This window comes from Hippoglossus hippoglossus, chromosome 16 (genome assembly GCF_009819705.1).
Source record: "Hippoglossus hippoglossus isolate fHipHip1 chromosome 16, fHipHip1.pri, whole genome shotgun sequence".
Classification (NCBI taxonomy): domain Eukaryota; kingdom Metazoa; phylum Chordata; class Actinopteri; order Pleuronectiformes; family Pleuronectidae; genus Hippoglossus; species Hippoglossus hippoglossus.
In genome coordinates, this window is record NC_047166.1 from 14,626,817 (window position 1) to 14,643,011 (window position 16,195).

Below are 16,195 nucleotides of genomic sequence, written 5' to 3' on the forward strand. Positions count from 1 at the left end.
CAGCACCTGTGTAAAAGCAGAGCAAGTGCATCAAATATAATGATGAATTGTTTGCTCCCTCTACAGGATAAAAGAGGTACAGCAGTTGGTGGAAGGACAACATTACCAGAAACCAGCTTGTTTCCTGCTGCTTTTCGTCTTTCTACATGTGAAAGTTATCCCGCCCACCAAGCAGCAGACAACATCTTCAGCCATCTTCCCATGCACTCCCAACATGCCAAGGTCCCCTATCTGATGATCTCCATCGGAGGAATCCAAATGGTACAGGCCAGACCCAGGTCCCACCCGACCACCCCCTCATCCCCAACGTCTCCCCCAATGGAGGGGCTGTCACTGGCCAGGTTCGAATCACACTGGGGCGGGACCCCCAGAACTCAAGGGCTTAGGACTCCTGGAGACCACTGGTCAGAGCACCAGGCAGCAGGAACCAGCCAGTCAGGGCGGTGCGGTCTCAGCTCAGCTCCGGCACGTTCCAAACCGGAGTTGGAGACCACAGACTCAAAGCAATATGGCAGCTCACACAGCTCCGCCCACACTCGCCGGTCTGCCACTGAGACCAAGGAACGCTGTCTCAGAGACAGTCGTTTGATGGTGCCCTTCAGTCCAGCAGCCGCCGTAGCCTCGCGTCTCATTGGACAGCAGCCAGAGGGGGAGGAGCCACCATCCAGTAGTGATCCAGTCGAGGGAGGAGCTAAAGGAGGCTCCGCCAGAACAGACCAGAGCACTTAAAAGTGTCGACAACTTGATGCGTCATGCATCCCATTTTGCTTTATTGGTTGCTACACTAGTCTTGTTTTTTTATTGCTTTGTTTTTATACAGTTTTCAATACTATTGTTAACTTAAATGTTTGTTCCTTGGCAACATTCAGGTTTGTTATAAACAAATGCACTTTTTTCTTTGTGAAAATGTTTCTGTAAATCTATATATAAATTATATATATATATATATATACAGTATATATATATGTATATATGGTCAAAAGTTTTATAACACCTGCATTTTTCCAGTTGTTACTGAAATTGACAGTGTGATGTCTCAGTGTCTCTGAAATTAAAGCACAGAACAATTCAGCACAGAACAATTCAAATAAAGATTAAAAAGGATCAACATTTTTTGACTCCTTCAGCAACTGAACTCCCTCGTGGTATTTTTTCTACAGTGATAATGAAATAGTGTTCATCTCGACAGCTGTTTCTTTGCTTTCCCCTTCAGTTCAGTTCATCATAAACCCTCATATTTTTTCTGATATTCCAGCTCATTATGTCGCTGTAGGATGAACCTCTGACCAACTAGTCTGTCTTCCTCTGTTACCTGTTTATTTCCAATCTGATGGAAATATACAGTTGTTCCTCCTGCAGAACACTTTTGTCATAGTGATGTATCAGAGGGTGGAGCTTGTTCCAACACTGCCTTTCTATAGACAGGGTTTTAAGTCATCAATAAAAAGTGAGAAACTTGTAGGAATATTTTAAATTCATCTTAATTTATTTCATAACTGTTTACCAAGGAATTTATAAGAAAAACTATTTGTGTGAGGTTAAATAGCTGGATGTGACCTTGTTAAATTTCAATAAAAACTGGAAAAATTTGGGTTTATACACATTTGTTTTGACATTCACATATATACAGTTAATATCCCTCCTGTATCTCTTGATACTGGTAATCTTCTTAATGTCTGTTTAAATATATGACAAAGGAATATGAATACATTTGTAAATGACCAAAATCTTGAAAGACAAATTATTCCATTTTTTCTGTTTGTCCAGTATTACTCAAACTATAGTTACTTGTGCCTTTTCTGTCCAGGTTTGTGTTTTTGACATGTACAGTACAGACAGACAAAGAGAAGGCTGTGAAATTTCATATCTGCTATGTTGTTCAGGAGGGTTCATATTTGGTGTTTTGATTGTTTCTGTTCTAAAGGCCATTGCTTTAACGCCAAGGTAACCAAGAATAACACAGTGGAAATATTTGAAGGAGCAGCAGAAAACATGTCAGAGGAAATGCACTGAAGATCTATTTTTTATTACAAAAGATTTTAGATTAAGATATATCTCTGTACAGGGAAGAGAGCTCTTTATTTATTGTTATTTGATGATAATGAGGATCATTGTTTCAAGGTCTTTTTTTGGTTTTGTTTTGTTTTTTACTTTTTGTTAATGGAAAAAATTACTTTGTTACATCTGTGTGTTTTTCATGATGCTCTTGTGACTTGAATTGGTGAGCAAGATGGAGTGGCTGGTGCCGGAGGATCAAGTGCCCTGCAGATTTCACACACAGCAAAATTTCTAGTCATTGAGGAAATAAAAAAATACACCAAAAGCCCTTCAGGTTGTGTCTTTCTTTCATTTTACCACAGCTACACAGTTTGAACCAATTCCCTTTCAATACAGTGCAGGGGAGGTTTAGGACAAAATACAAGTTCAATGATTTATTTGAACTATATTGAATTGGTGTAGTTGGAAGATACAGAAAGAAAACATCAAAACTGCATCATGAAAAGCTGTGATGGTGTCGAACTGAAACCTCATTTTAGAAGAACAGCAGCCGTTGTTGCTCAGAGTGTGGCTGCGGTTGAAGACCAAAAAAATGAAAAATACATTTTCATACAGCATTGTTTGTGGTACTTGTTTGATGAGGTTGCCTTTGATATCATGTACCAGCTTGTTTTACAACTTGTGGCTCTTTGTGCTACTTTGTGGTTTTGTCTGGTTGCTTGTGATGTTTGTGATGCTAGGCCCTGTGAGGGAAATATAGCGGGAAGAAGGAATGGATTTTTTTCTGGAGGCCCAAAACTAAGACAAAGCATACAAAGAGAAAAGGAGTAAACTGAATCCACAAAAAAGCCCTAAACCATAACAAATTCCATAACAAGCCTGATATTCTAGTATGAGGTGATAAGTAGCTACAACCACTTTAAAGTATATTTGTCCTGTCTTAAAGAAACTTGCATTTTTTACTATTTTGTTTGTTCGATAACAAGTTGGTTTTTGTGAGAATTTCAAATTTGACTTTTCTGTAATATTTCTAAAGTACTCATTGCTTTTGGAGAATTTACAGGAAATATACTTGAAGGTCAGATCAAATCTCTGCGGAGAGATAATGTAAAATCCATTGTGACAGAGATGAAGTTACAGGTGGATGACAAACAATGTCATGTTTCTTTCCCAAAGATTGTCTTATACATACAACATTTCGCCCCTGGTTGTTCAGCTGGGTTGAATTCTGGTGAGTGTTACAGCCACAGCACATAATTTCCATCCGACCTCTCATTAAAACATCTGTACTCCCCAATTTCTTACCGATCTATAAACCTTCTCTACATTATAATCATACTGAAAATACTGACTTTCTTGTGGGAGCAACAATTGTGTATTCCCTGCCTATGACCACTAGGTGTCCTTACTGAGTCAGGTGTGGATGAACAGTGCATTTCTCATCTACACTGTTAAGATGTTAGAAATAATATGTTCTCAAGACAAAGTCTATAGATGTTTCCTAAAAGAGGACACGCACACCTTTCAGAGGGAATTCACTTTATCACCTGTGACGCAACAACAACATCTAACAAAAAATGACATGCCTGTGAATTCCAGGAGCTGTGGTTACATGTGTGCGTTAACAGTGGATTCATTCTGTAACTCTGCTTCCTGAACACACACACACACCTTTATTCTGCAGGCAGATCATTTATCACCTCTAAAGGTTTACTCTGATTGGACAGGGATTACTCTGTAGTTTATTATCGTATCTCATGTTAATCAATAAGAGGCCTTGGTTTTTTTTGGTCAATTTAAAGGCTCCGGTCGTGTTGCAACACTTGGTGGAGCATAAAACAATATCAGCACATAAAACTATATCCACATAAAGTGAATCCTTCCGCTTACATCAGTGCTTCTCTTTCATCCTCACATGTCCTTGGCTCAACAATATTTAACTGCACAGCGAGACGTGGATTATGTAAAGCCCACTCAGGCGCAGCAGGCCGAGTGTGTTGTTGTGACTCGACCTTCCATAGGAAACGTTTCAAAAGGAGGCAGATAGTAGTTTTAGACAGCGACTGTGTATCTAAGTAGTTTGCAGTGAGTGATTCTCCCCCCCCCCCCCAGAGCCAAGAACACGCTGACAACAACAGAGCCAGAAGGGTTTGTTGGACATGATATGTTTTTAAGGAGGCATCTGAGGAGGAGACGTTGCTAATTAAAAATAAACATGCGGAGAGAAGTCAGCAAAGACATTGAGGTGTAGCTGATTAGAAAGAGATGCTCTGGCTTTTCCTTCCACGTGCATCCGTCACTGTCACTTTCTAATGATTAAAGACGGAGTCCTCTGAAGTGATGCAATGCCTGTGCAGAGGGACACATCTGTGCTCCTGAGGGAACTGAACTTATACCCTCTGGTGCAAGAATGTTCAGAAAAATCTGTTGGTGCGGCGTGTGTGCACATTCCACACGTCTTTACATGTGAGGGCAGTGTTGTGAGAATTAGAAATGGAAAAATCCAAAGTGGCTGATTGTTTTCTATATGTTCAGGTCTCATGGAAAACGCATTAGAGGAACTCAAAGTCAACACCTTCTGTCGATGGATTCATTACAAATGAATGTGTTGAAAAATACATATATTATCTGCCCTTATGTAATGACTGTGCTGCTCTTGCATTGACTGGCTCTTTTCTTCTCATGCGTTGGCTCATGTTGCTGTAGGATGAACCTCTGGTTATTTGACTTTTCTCATCATGTCCTGACTTTGTATTAAGTGTGTGTTCAAATTAACTTTAAAAGCTTCATTTGCTTAATGATACAGTTTACTTAACTGATTTTTCACTTTCTGGTAAATTTTTTAAAAGCTTTTTCCTTTAATGTCTTTCTTTGAATTTGAACACTGGAATTAAAGGTTCAGTGTGTAGAATTTAGTGACATCTAGTGGTGGCGTTGCATGTTGCGGCTGAATACCCCTCACCTCACCTTCCCCTTCCAAACATGAAAGAGAACATGCGGTAGCCTTCAGTTGTCCTAAAAACTCAAAAGGTGTTTAGTTTGTCCAGTCTGGAAACTGTAAAAAACATGGCAGCTTCCGTAGAGTGGACCTGCTCCCGTTGTAAATATAAAGTATTTATATATAAAGGGCTTATTCTAGGGTAAAGAAAACAACACTTTGTACAGTTTAGGTGAAAGATCCCTTAACCTAAATCTTACACAATTAATGTTTAACCTGGTTAAATTTCAATAAAAACCAAAAAAAATTGGTCATGGCCAGGTGTCAGGTTTCATGGCAAATGCATAAAAAAAACAGTTATTAACGAATGGGTGGAAAAAAATATTTATTTTATACATTGATCTGCCCTTATGTAATCACTATAAAACAAACAAAACTGACATTTTAAAGCGATTACAAATTAATCTATAATGGATAATGTTCCCTGATACATTGCCTGCTTTACATGATTTGGACGGGAAGTCATTAAAGGTTAGAGAGGTGAAAAAGAGACGTGATACTCCACATTTTCATACTCCATTGTCCAATGATGACAGCAGTGAAGATACTGTGCATGCTGCTCATCTGAACATACTGTATTTACATGGGTAAAGGCTGGCATTTGGTTATCTGCATGACACTGGCATGGCTGACCTGCACCCTGGGCACCATGTGGGTGGGACATGACTGAAGGAGCCCTGTTGCCAGTGGGTAGGGAGGAGCAGTCTGCTTATCTGTGTGTGTGTGTGTGTGTGTGTGTGTGTGTGTGTGTGTGTGTGTGTGTGTGTGTGTGTGTGTGTGTGTGTGTGTGAGTGACACCTTTCACATTGTTACATGTTCTCATGATACACTGCTTTAAGACATTGATTACAGCTGCTTTAAAAGATTAAATTCATTCATGAATTATTGCATCTTACAACCAAATTGTATGATTTATCTTGAAGTGCCAGAAAGTAATGCAACATTTTTATCATTACAGTGCACTGTTTAAAACTATATTCAGCTATTATTGCTCAAAATAAAAGTCTATATCATTCATTCCAATGTGTCACAATGTATTTTAAAGGTCATGATCACACACGTGTTTGTCTTTGGATCAGGTGCCTAACATGTTTAATAACCAAAATTAAAAACATCTGCATCTGGATATCAGTCATTGACCTGTATGTTTTATATCATATACACTTATTTTTGCACCAGTGGAAAAACATTAGCTTTGGGATAACCCACATTGAAATATTTATTTTACACACCACATGTCCTCCATCACTTTTTAGAACATATTCAGGATTCATTAGCCTCATCTATTGCCAGAGGAAACTATTTCTTGTTCGGAACAAACTGCAGACATAAATGTTGCTCAGCAGGTGTCAGCAGAGGCAGTGGGAGGATACAAAGCAGCAAATATTCCTGGAATGTGTCACAGGTACCAACACCCAGGGGTTTGAACTTCTAGCTCCATGGCCAGCAGCCGTGGGTGGGGCTTCCATCCTGACATCATGGGAGATAACATTTAAGAGGCAGGGCTCAGGCACCTGCAGCACATTGACAACACAGCTATAAGAGCAAAGGGAACAGTCACTCCGAGGAGCTCCATCCATCTGCCGTCAGCTATGTCTGCTCGCACCAGCGTTCTTCTTTTCATCACTCTCTGGGCCTCCATGCAGGATGGTGAGTCTAATTTTTAAATACTGTGAAGTGTTTTGAACAAAACAGCAACTTTATATTCTCCTCTCAAGGGGATTTGCATGACTTTAGGAGCTGGCTCATGTATCTATATGTCAACCTAAAAAACCTTCTTGGTTGTGCTGAAAGAACATATTGTGTTCTGACAAGCTCAGAAGTTCATAATAGGAAGAATTTTCACATAATAACAGCTCATTTGATCTCAAGATGACTTTTATTGTCGCTAAATCTTGATGTGCATTCTGTAGTTTAATTCTGAAATAACTTGAGTACAAGAAGAGGGAGAATGGTACAAATTCTTTCTTATTTCTTTCTTTTTTTAATCCAAAACAATAAAGAAGAAATATAGTTTGTTTGTGTGACTTTGATATTTAGATTTCTTTTGAACTGCAATGATCTCAGATAAGACCAAGGAATTCAGACATTCGCATCCGGTAAATATGTATTTGCTCAAAAACTCTGATAAAAGTTAATATTAAGACTAATTAATAACTTAAGACTTAAGAATTGGCAACTCTCTGTAAATCGCCGCGCCTTCTTGGCCCCTGATTTAGAAAAATCCTGGATCCGGCACTGTCTCAAATCTATGTCTTTAGTGTTGAAAAGTGAGGAGTATTAAAGGGGAGGCAGTGCCACTGAGGAACTGGATTGGTTTTACAGGTCTTGATTTTCACAGAGCGAGTGGCTCTTTGTGTTGGAACAGGTTTGAGTCTTCCTGTAAACAAGCAGCTGAAAGAGGAGGCTGCCGATGGGATCCCAACACAAAGAGTGAGGTCCAGGCGCTGTGCCTGCAGCAGCATGCTGGACTCAGAGTGCCACTACTTCTGCCACCTGGATATCATCTGGGTCAATACGCCCAGGTGAGCAAGAGAACACACACACACACACAGATATATTAATATTTAGGTACATATACAATCAGCCACATCTTGGCAAATAATTCAAGTCACAGCACAAAGGTTAATGTGCATTTAACTCGGTATCTGCAGGATAAACAAGCTATCATTATATATAAGAGCAAGTATCAAAGACCAAAGTCTGATCTCTGTTTATACTGAGTCGCTCTTTCTCTTTGTAGCAAGATGACAGTTTATGGTCTAGGCAGCGCTCTGTCCCGGCGCCGGAGGTCCACTGGCCGCTGCAGCTGTGCCAAACCCGACGATCAATCCTGTACCAGCTTCTGCCGTCACAGGTGAGTCAGGGGCATCTCATTTCACCGCAGTGCATCTAGTAGCCTGTGTATGTGCGGGATCCTCAAAACAATAAGGCAGAGTCTGCAAAGTTCAGAAGGCTTGTTTCGGATTGGTTGCGAGGAACAAATAGTGAGTTCTACAGGGGTCTGGAGCCAAGGTTTCCTAAAAATGACCAAAAAATGATGTCACCACAGAGAAACAGGGCAGATAGTGACAGCAGGCATACTGTGGAGACATTCAGGTTTAAACCTCCACAGGAATGATTACTGCTGAGTGTGGGTTTGGTTTTCTTGCAACATAGTGAGCCTGTAAAGATAAGAGTTTTTTTCAGGGTACTGAGAATAAAACAGTAACTATGTCGGGTGCTCTCATGCCAGTGGGGGGGGGGGGGGTCCTTCAACTAAAGCAATATCAATAATGCAGTTAGAGTGACTTTAAAGTAATTTAGGCCCCTTTTTCATAACCATACTGTTTACTCTTTTGCAGCCCTGAAATTAAATCTGAGAAGAGACGTCAGCTCAGCAACACACTCCGAATCCTCAGGTGAGTTTTGAATCATAAACATCTTGAGATGAACGATCTCATTCTCAAAGGCGTCCTTTATTAAAAAAAAGCATGACACAGACAAATCACAGGAAAACACTCATCTCTCACACTCTGAGACAAAACACCCAGTTACACCCACAAGTTCCTCAGTGATGACAAGTTATATACAATGAATATAAAGTGAATACACACAAAAGGTATACACATACCCATGTAAAGCTTTCCATGTATGTTAACACGGACATGCACCTGTACATCAGGAATTAATACTTTAAAAATCTTAATACACAGAATAGAAGTGGTAGATTATTAGTCAGATGCAAGAGCAGGTTGTTTAAAGATAAATAAAAAGAGATTATTAAAAGTAATGTAAAGAGATTATAGATCTGAGAGAGCAGCAGATTGTTCCAGTCTGCGAGAGATTTAAGTTTAATGGCTCATCGCTCAATTTTTTGTCTTCTAGATTTAGGAGTTAACCAATTCAGTGACTCAATTACCAGCGAAACATAAACTCCCAGAATTTCTTTGACATTTTGATGTTTTTCGTCTCACAGATCTTTGGCCAGCAGGCCCAAGAAGACTGCTCCGTCACACAGAGGCGGATCTCCAGAGGCTCAGAGTCGGAAAACTAAACGCTAAAAAAAAAGAAGAAGCTGCTGAGCAGCAAGTGTAGGAGAGAAAGAGGGCAGCGAGCACCTGAACACATGTCACTCCTTTGATAGAGGAGGGAGAGACGGGGGCGCTGACAGACGTGTCTGCTGCAGGAAGGCCAAAGTGCCACAGAGACGTCAGTTTGTACCAGGAAACGGTGGAAATCACAGCAGAGCTCTGCAGGACGCAGCATGGACACCAGACGTGATGGATACCAATACTGTATCAGGACATGAGTGCTGTGCCTGTCTGAGTGGGACTGTCAGGTCGACAGGAGGTGTGCAGATAGACCAGCAGCACTGATGAAACAGAGGGAAAGGGACATGCATACTGTGCATTAATGTACATACGTACATTCTATTATCAAAAACTTCTTGTATTTATTGTTTTATAGATCACAGATTTACTATTTTAGAATTTAGAAAAGTATTATTGCATGGGAGACATATGAGACTGTGTGGATGCTAAATGAAAATGATGTGTTGGAATTATATTTCATTAAGACACCTTTGAATCTGTATCAAACATTTATTGTGTGCAAATTAAATCTGAATCACCACAACCTTCACCTCTTTCATTCTTCAGTATCTGTCCATCAATTAAACATTTTCGGTGGTAAAGATAAACGTAGACTTTCATTTGAAAAACTTTTCCCGTCCCTTATCATGCTTTTGTCTCACACTTCAAATGCACGGCCTTCTCTGTTTGCTTTGCTAAAGTGCACTCTGTAAATACAGCGGCCACTGTAAAGAAACCGTATGCAAAGACTAATTTGAGGGAAAATAAATCCTCTTAGGAGGCATGTGTGATTCAATTGTGTGTCAAGCAAACACATTTCTGAGTTCAAACGAGCGGCTCGAGATGGATGAATGGTCCCGGAATTCAAGGCTCTCAAAAATAATAAGTTCACCTGGTATTCAAAGGCAGCGCGGCCCCTGTTTTCACAGGGATCTGTGGAAAGAATGCAGCGTTTTGTAACTTTGCTCAAGGGGAAAGAGAGAGGTGCAAAATGCCCTGTCACCCTGTGTTCCTCTCTGACTGCTTGCACTGTACATACCGTCCACGCACACCTGAATATGCAAGGAGAAGGCGGTAGACAGGGGCTGGAGCTGAAGGAAACAATCACAGCACACGATTCATTGACTAATGATAAATGATGTGGTGGCGAGCGTTTGTTTTGTCCGATCAAATAACTGCATGAGAACACTCAAGTGTTAATGTGGCTCTAATTTCATTGTGTAGGTTTCCCTGCTCCGTCGCATTTCATTTATTGTATTCCTGTCATACTTCTCTTTCGGGTTTTCTTTTTTATGGAGTGACCCCCTGCAGCCATCTTTTCCAAACAGGCCCGAGCACGGACAGATGCACAAACTGTTCAGATAGTGTACGGAAGAGATGATCTCACCCACAGGGATTCATGTAAAGCAACTGTTACTGTATGTAGAGGAGTTATTTTTACACTATGATTCATTGAGAAATAGACTATTGCCTCCGGATGAGTCATAACAAGAGAGAGGTTGTGATGATTTTAAATCTGTCGGATGACCCACTAATATTCTACACTAAAAATGTACATATACTTGCACCATCACTTGAACTATTTAGCAAACTGATTTGATCATCAAAATAAGAGCTTGCTTCTCTATCACCTCTGAAATCATCAAACATGTCTAAATGTAAATGCCATCTGGGCTCTTACTCCATGTTGCTGTAATTCATCGGAGATTGCACAATTTAGAAACTGAAACCTAATCTAGTTACACTTTACTTTAATTCCCCCTATTTAACATTTATAAACAGCATATAAAGATTTAATAAATGGTTTATAACACATGAAAATGTAGTTGCAAGCAGATATACGGACATTTTTGGAGATACATCTCAGTTTTAATGTGTTAAAATCAATTTATAAAAATGTTATATCCTGATTAGAAATGCTAGAGAGTGGGACTCAAAGTGAAATATTACCCTCAATCTACTAGGAACATTAACTACTGCTTAAAAATGTAAAAAGAAACAGTTGTTCTACTATATAAACTACAGTGAACATAATAACATATCTAAATGTCTTATTTCCCTCCTTGTTTTTTGTTAATGATAATTTAACAAATGTTATTCTGCACAAATAATGTTTAGTTTCACATAGTTTCTGTGTGAAAATGAAAAGTGAAAGTGAAGAATAATTTCATAATCACACTGATTTGAATGACTGCACCCTGTCATTAAATTAAGTTGTAATTTAAATTGTTCACCTCCGCTTAAAAACAACAGATCCTTTTGATTGATATTGAAGCATGACCACGGGTTCGATTCACAGGTTTGTGTTTCAGAGGGTTCTGTAAAGTACTGTTTTGTCGTTATTTTTCTCATGTCAACATACAGTATCTGAGAACATTAAAACAATGCTCAAAAGCACTGGTTTACTATGAGTCCCATTCAAACTCCTCTACTCTGATCAACACAGGAAACATTTTCAACTTTTCCATCGGCCCCAAGAAGAGAGAGATGTAATGACAGGAAGTTGAGGCCAGTGTCACGTCACTCACCGGAATTCATATAGAGGTCAACGACATGATGATTATATTCAACTCACAACCTCCAGTCACCAATAGCAGCACTAAACAATAAAAATGACTATTCCAGAAAACATCTTATCAATACAAATCACACATTAAAAAAAAACGTTAAAATTCTTAACAATGATTTGCTGATTCATGACTCCGCCTGCAGACCAGTGTGTCAGCCGGCCTTTAAGAAGCCACAGCTTCAGAGGCAGAACTCTGTCCATGGTGCTGGAGCAGGAAACATCCCAGTGACCCACTTGCCTGTTTCCATCAGGGAGTGTTTTCAGAAAATCTGTAGTCATTCAGCTGTGAGTCAGTTCTCGTGATACTGTGATACGCTCATACGCTGTGTCCAGGGTAAACCCCGCCTCTTGCCCAAAGTCAGCAGGGCTTCAGCCTCCTGCAAACCTCCATGGAAAAATAGAGAACAGAGGGATGGTTGAGTCATTCATCAGTTATTTATAAAGACTGACTCCCAGTGAATAAATGTGAAACTGAAATTGATTACTGAAAAATGAAATGCCAATAAATCCTAATGAAATGTCGTTGCATGTTTCAGATTTTTTTTTTTCAAATATCATGTCACCATAGACATTAATTTAAGTTTTACAATTAAAAACTAAGAAGTTTTGAAAATGTAAAGTTGCACTGTAGTCTATGCACAATACGGCGACATTGATAACTAGGAACTATTGGAAATAATGCACCTATGGAATTTTAAAAATGCCTGTTTATCATGTAGCTTATAAATACGTTTATATGATGTTGGGTATCTTACAAACATAAACAACGTAGGTCTTTAAATAGATAGTAGCCTACTTTTAAACACTGACCCTTTTCACAGCACAGGTCATGTGTCATGTTACATTTCCTGCTGCAGTAAAAGGAAACATGTATCTGTTTAGACAGCAGTTGGAGAAATGTCATACATGTCACTGAGAACTAAATAAGTCAAACAAAGTTTTATTGTTAAAAGATTACAGGCTTTGTATTTATAATGTTTTAGAGGCTAGAAGTTTAAGTCGAAATAAAATAACCCAGGGGCTGTGTATCATTGCTGAGTATGTAGACTGTGTTTTTAACAACACACTTTCTATCTTGCTTTATAAAATAAAAAAGATGGAGTTCTATTGTATACCTACTTTCGACTTTACTTCCTTCTGACCGAGCTATTGTGTCCACTTCGGCTAGTTCAGCTCCAAAAACAGCAAGTGCCTCTTCCCCACACAAACAAACAAGCAAACTCTCACCTTTTCTCCTGCTCCTTTCTCTTCGGATGAGTTCCCCTCTCCGCCATTGTCCAACGAACTCTGTCCCCCCGCAACTCTCCTGGGGCTTGTTGTGTTGTGTCTGGCATTGTGTCGTTTGGCTGCTCCAGCGACGTTACGTGACTGCAGACTTGATCCACGGGGACTGACAGTTAGAAACGATTGTTCCAGTGGCTGATAAAGGAAAAAGAAATGATCTGACAACAAACTGAGCAGTAACTGTAAAAAAAAACAGGTTACATGATGTTACTGTTGTCACACGAAAACCTCGCTACTTCAGTTTGGATTTCATTTAAATGATTTATGATGTTGTAATAAAACTTTCAAAAACATTCAAAACAATCAATACGAAGATTGTATTACTTTGTTCCACAAAATGGTGAAATGATCTAACATAAGAAGGTGTGGTATCACTTAAAAGTGTTGCCTTTATAATGGTCACATGGGTCATAAAGGTCAACACTGAAAAGCAAGCTGATTTAGGTTTGATGACTCACGACTGGGGCCTCTCAGTGTGGATTCTGCATGTTCTCCCCATGTCTGTGAGGGTTTTCTCCAGGTGCTCCATCCACCTCCCACTGTCCAAAGTTTGAGGTTAGGTTAATTGGAGACTCTTAATTGGAGGATTGTGAGTTAGAATGGTTTAAGTCTCTGTATGTGATATACTGGTGTCCTGTCCAGGGTGGATGGGCTCATTGGACAATCCAACGATTCAACTCAGTTGTGTTTAACCAGGCAGCGTCCTCTGGGCCCAGTGATGAAGATACACACTTTGAATGTCTCCACTTTGATTCAACCTCAGGTTCAGAGTTTGTTTTATTTACATGTTTCATGACATTGTCCACCCACCAAAGTGACTAATTCTCATAGAAATGTGGCTGTAATCTTCAAGCAGAGGCCAAATAATCTCTCCGTGTTTGAGCATGTGGCCATTTGGACTCTCTATGTGGAAAAATTACACAAACCAAAACTATAACACACAGATTTTAAACCCACAGTACAGCAGCTATTTAACCTGCATTGAAGGCATACTTTATTTTACAATCAACTTGCTGTCCGCCTGCTCCCCTAATCTTATCATATGAGATGCTATCATGACACACTGATGATTTATTAGGTCACAACTCAATATCTATTGAGAATAAAAGCTTCAATAAACTAGAATGTCTGTCTCATGAATATCAGTCCCCTAAAGATTTTGCAAAACGTAAAGAAGTGGGAAAAGAAATCCTGTATCCACACCAACATTTAGAGATTTTAGACATTCTCTGATCCGCATCTTTGCACCAAGTTTATGTGACAAACAAACACAGATGAAAACATGACCTCTTCGGTGGAGGTGATTGCATATCTGGTGTAAAGGGCACGTCTTCTTGTGTAGGTATGTTTTCAAGGGCAAATTACTGCTATCAGTCATGTGCTTCTTTACATTAAAACCCATAGGTTTCACCTGGCAGCGCTCCAAATATTATGTTCTGCAACACGCAGATTTAAATACATTGTAGTTGAGAGGTCATGCAGAGATTTGTTTTTCAGTGAAGCAGACAGACGGCAGACACTGGCCCAAAGTCGTCTCTGAGGATGCAGGTGCAGGATCAGCAGCATCTGGTGCTGATGTAAAATATCTAGTGTGTGTGTGTGTATCTGTGTGTGTGTTTTTTTTTCCATTGGGAGGAAGTCACCATGCTGTAATTGGCATCTGTTCTCCCAAAACCCAGGTGGGGAGAGGGCGGATAATGCTCTTATGCTCTGGTATGCACAATCTCATTTACGCACACAGTGAGTGTGACACAGTTGAACAGCACCAAATCCTTTAAATGACTCATATACTTTATCAGCGCTGACCTCAGTGATATATTTAGCTTCATATGGTCACACCACATTAAACACAACCCATACTGTTTCAACACATTCCTAAAATGCTTTAATAATCTGTGTGCTCATTTGCTCAAAAGGCATTTTTGGGTCACAGTCGGTCGGGATTGATCGTAATTAGTAACTGCGTCTTCTCCTCTTGTAACAGCGCTCTAAAGACATCTTGTCAGCGTCGCAGAGGAAAACAGCTCAGCAACAAATCAAGAAAAATTATGCTCATTTTCAAGTCCATAAAATAACTCCTCTCAACTCGTAAAATTCGTAAAAAGCATTCTGTCCTCCCCCTGGTCACCGTGAGCCACAGGTTGCCTTTCTCTGCATTCACAAGTGTTAGTAATTGGATGATAGAGATTAATGAATCCATAAAAATTTGAAAAGCGGCCGATCAAAGGAGGCTCAGTGTGAGAAATGTGTCAAAGCAAAGACGGGGATCTGCTGTTACAACAACCGTGATGCAGCCAGTGGTCAAAGACTCCACAGCTGTTCCCCAAGAATGTGCAGTGCTGCAAGAGCCCAGTGTCCCAGCCGCCTCCACACACACACACACACACACACACACACACACACTCACACATGACTCATGACTTCACAGGACATTACATTAACTTACATTGACTTCCTGGAGACTTACTCTCACCTTACCCATAGTTAGTACTTGCCTACCCATAACGTTTAACCTAATGTAACCTTAAAACATGTTATCACCTTAAAATGGAAAGCACACAAGTCCCCATCATGTGACTTTAGGTCTAGTTGGGACACTGCAGTGTGAACAGCTTAACCAAAACCTTATCCCTAACCTCAACCATGACCAGTTCATGACCTTTACCTAACCACGATTCACATCTTAACCTCAACTACCTCAGAAATGATGCTCTGCCTCTTGAGGACCTCGCTTTGGTCCCCATGAGTGTTAATGCTGGAGATGGTCCTATACAGAGGCAACCAAAACAAGTGCACACACACAAACACACACACATACACACACACATACACACAAACTGTATCCACCTAAACACACACGCGATCATGCAGTGTCATGCGAAGACCAGCAGACATTGACGTCAAAAACATAAACGAACCCTTCCAGCAGAACAAGTGTGTGTTTTACCCTCTACTGTGCATTGCAATGATTCTTTACCACCAAGGCTCAGGATCATGTTTCTTTACGTAGGCGGAGACAGCTGCCTGTCCTCCACTCGTGTCAACATCCAAACCACTGCACCCATGCAGGAACTGGCCATGCTGCGCAGCACTGTGTGGGCACTAGCTGTTTTTTCCAACTGACTGAGGAGCGGTTACAAACAAAGTATAGGACAAAGTGCAGATGCTCATAATATAACCCTTGACGACTATCACTTTGATCAAGACATATAGCCAAAACACATCGTCACTCCCTGGAGGAGGACTAATAAATGCTTTTGTTGGGTGTTTCTG

The 16,195-nt window shown here is 40.1% G+C and overlaps 2 protein-coding genes across 4 annotated transcripts in view; both read left to right on the forward strand.

Moving 5' to 3' along the window:
- Positions 1-1,071, forward strand: part of LOC117776651 (transcription factor HIVEP3) — a 43,331-nt gene extending 42,260 nt beyond the window's left edge. For all 3 annotated transcript variants that reach the window (XM_034610779.1, XM_034610781.1, XM_034610780.1), the window contains exon 9: positions 67-1,071. In XM_034610779.1, coding sequence (XP_034466670.1) covers positions 67-729 — 663 coding nt within the window. In that variant the 3' untranslated portion in view covers positions 730-1,071. The remainder of the gene's footprint in view (positions 1-66) is intronic.
- A 5,435-nt stretch (positions 1,072-6,506) lies between these two features.
- Positions 6,507-9,847, forward strand: LOC117776898 (endothelin-2). The gene is made up of 5 exons (XM_034611285.1): positions 6,507-6,646; positions 7,365-7,521; positions 7,740-7,853; positions 8,341-8,397; positions 8,955-9,847. Exons 1-5 carry the CDS (start codon positions 6,589-6,591, stop codon positions 9,037-9,039), a joined length of 471 nt encoding a protein of 156 aa, XP_034467176.1. The 5' UTR covers positions 6,507-6,588; the 3' UTR covers positions 9,040-9,847.
- Positions 9,848-16,195: the final 6,348 nt, after the last annotated feature.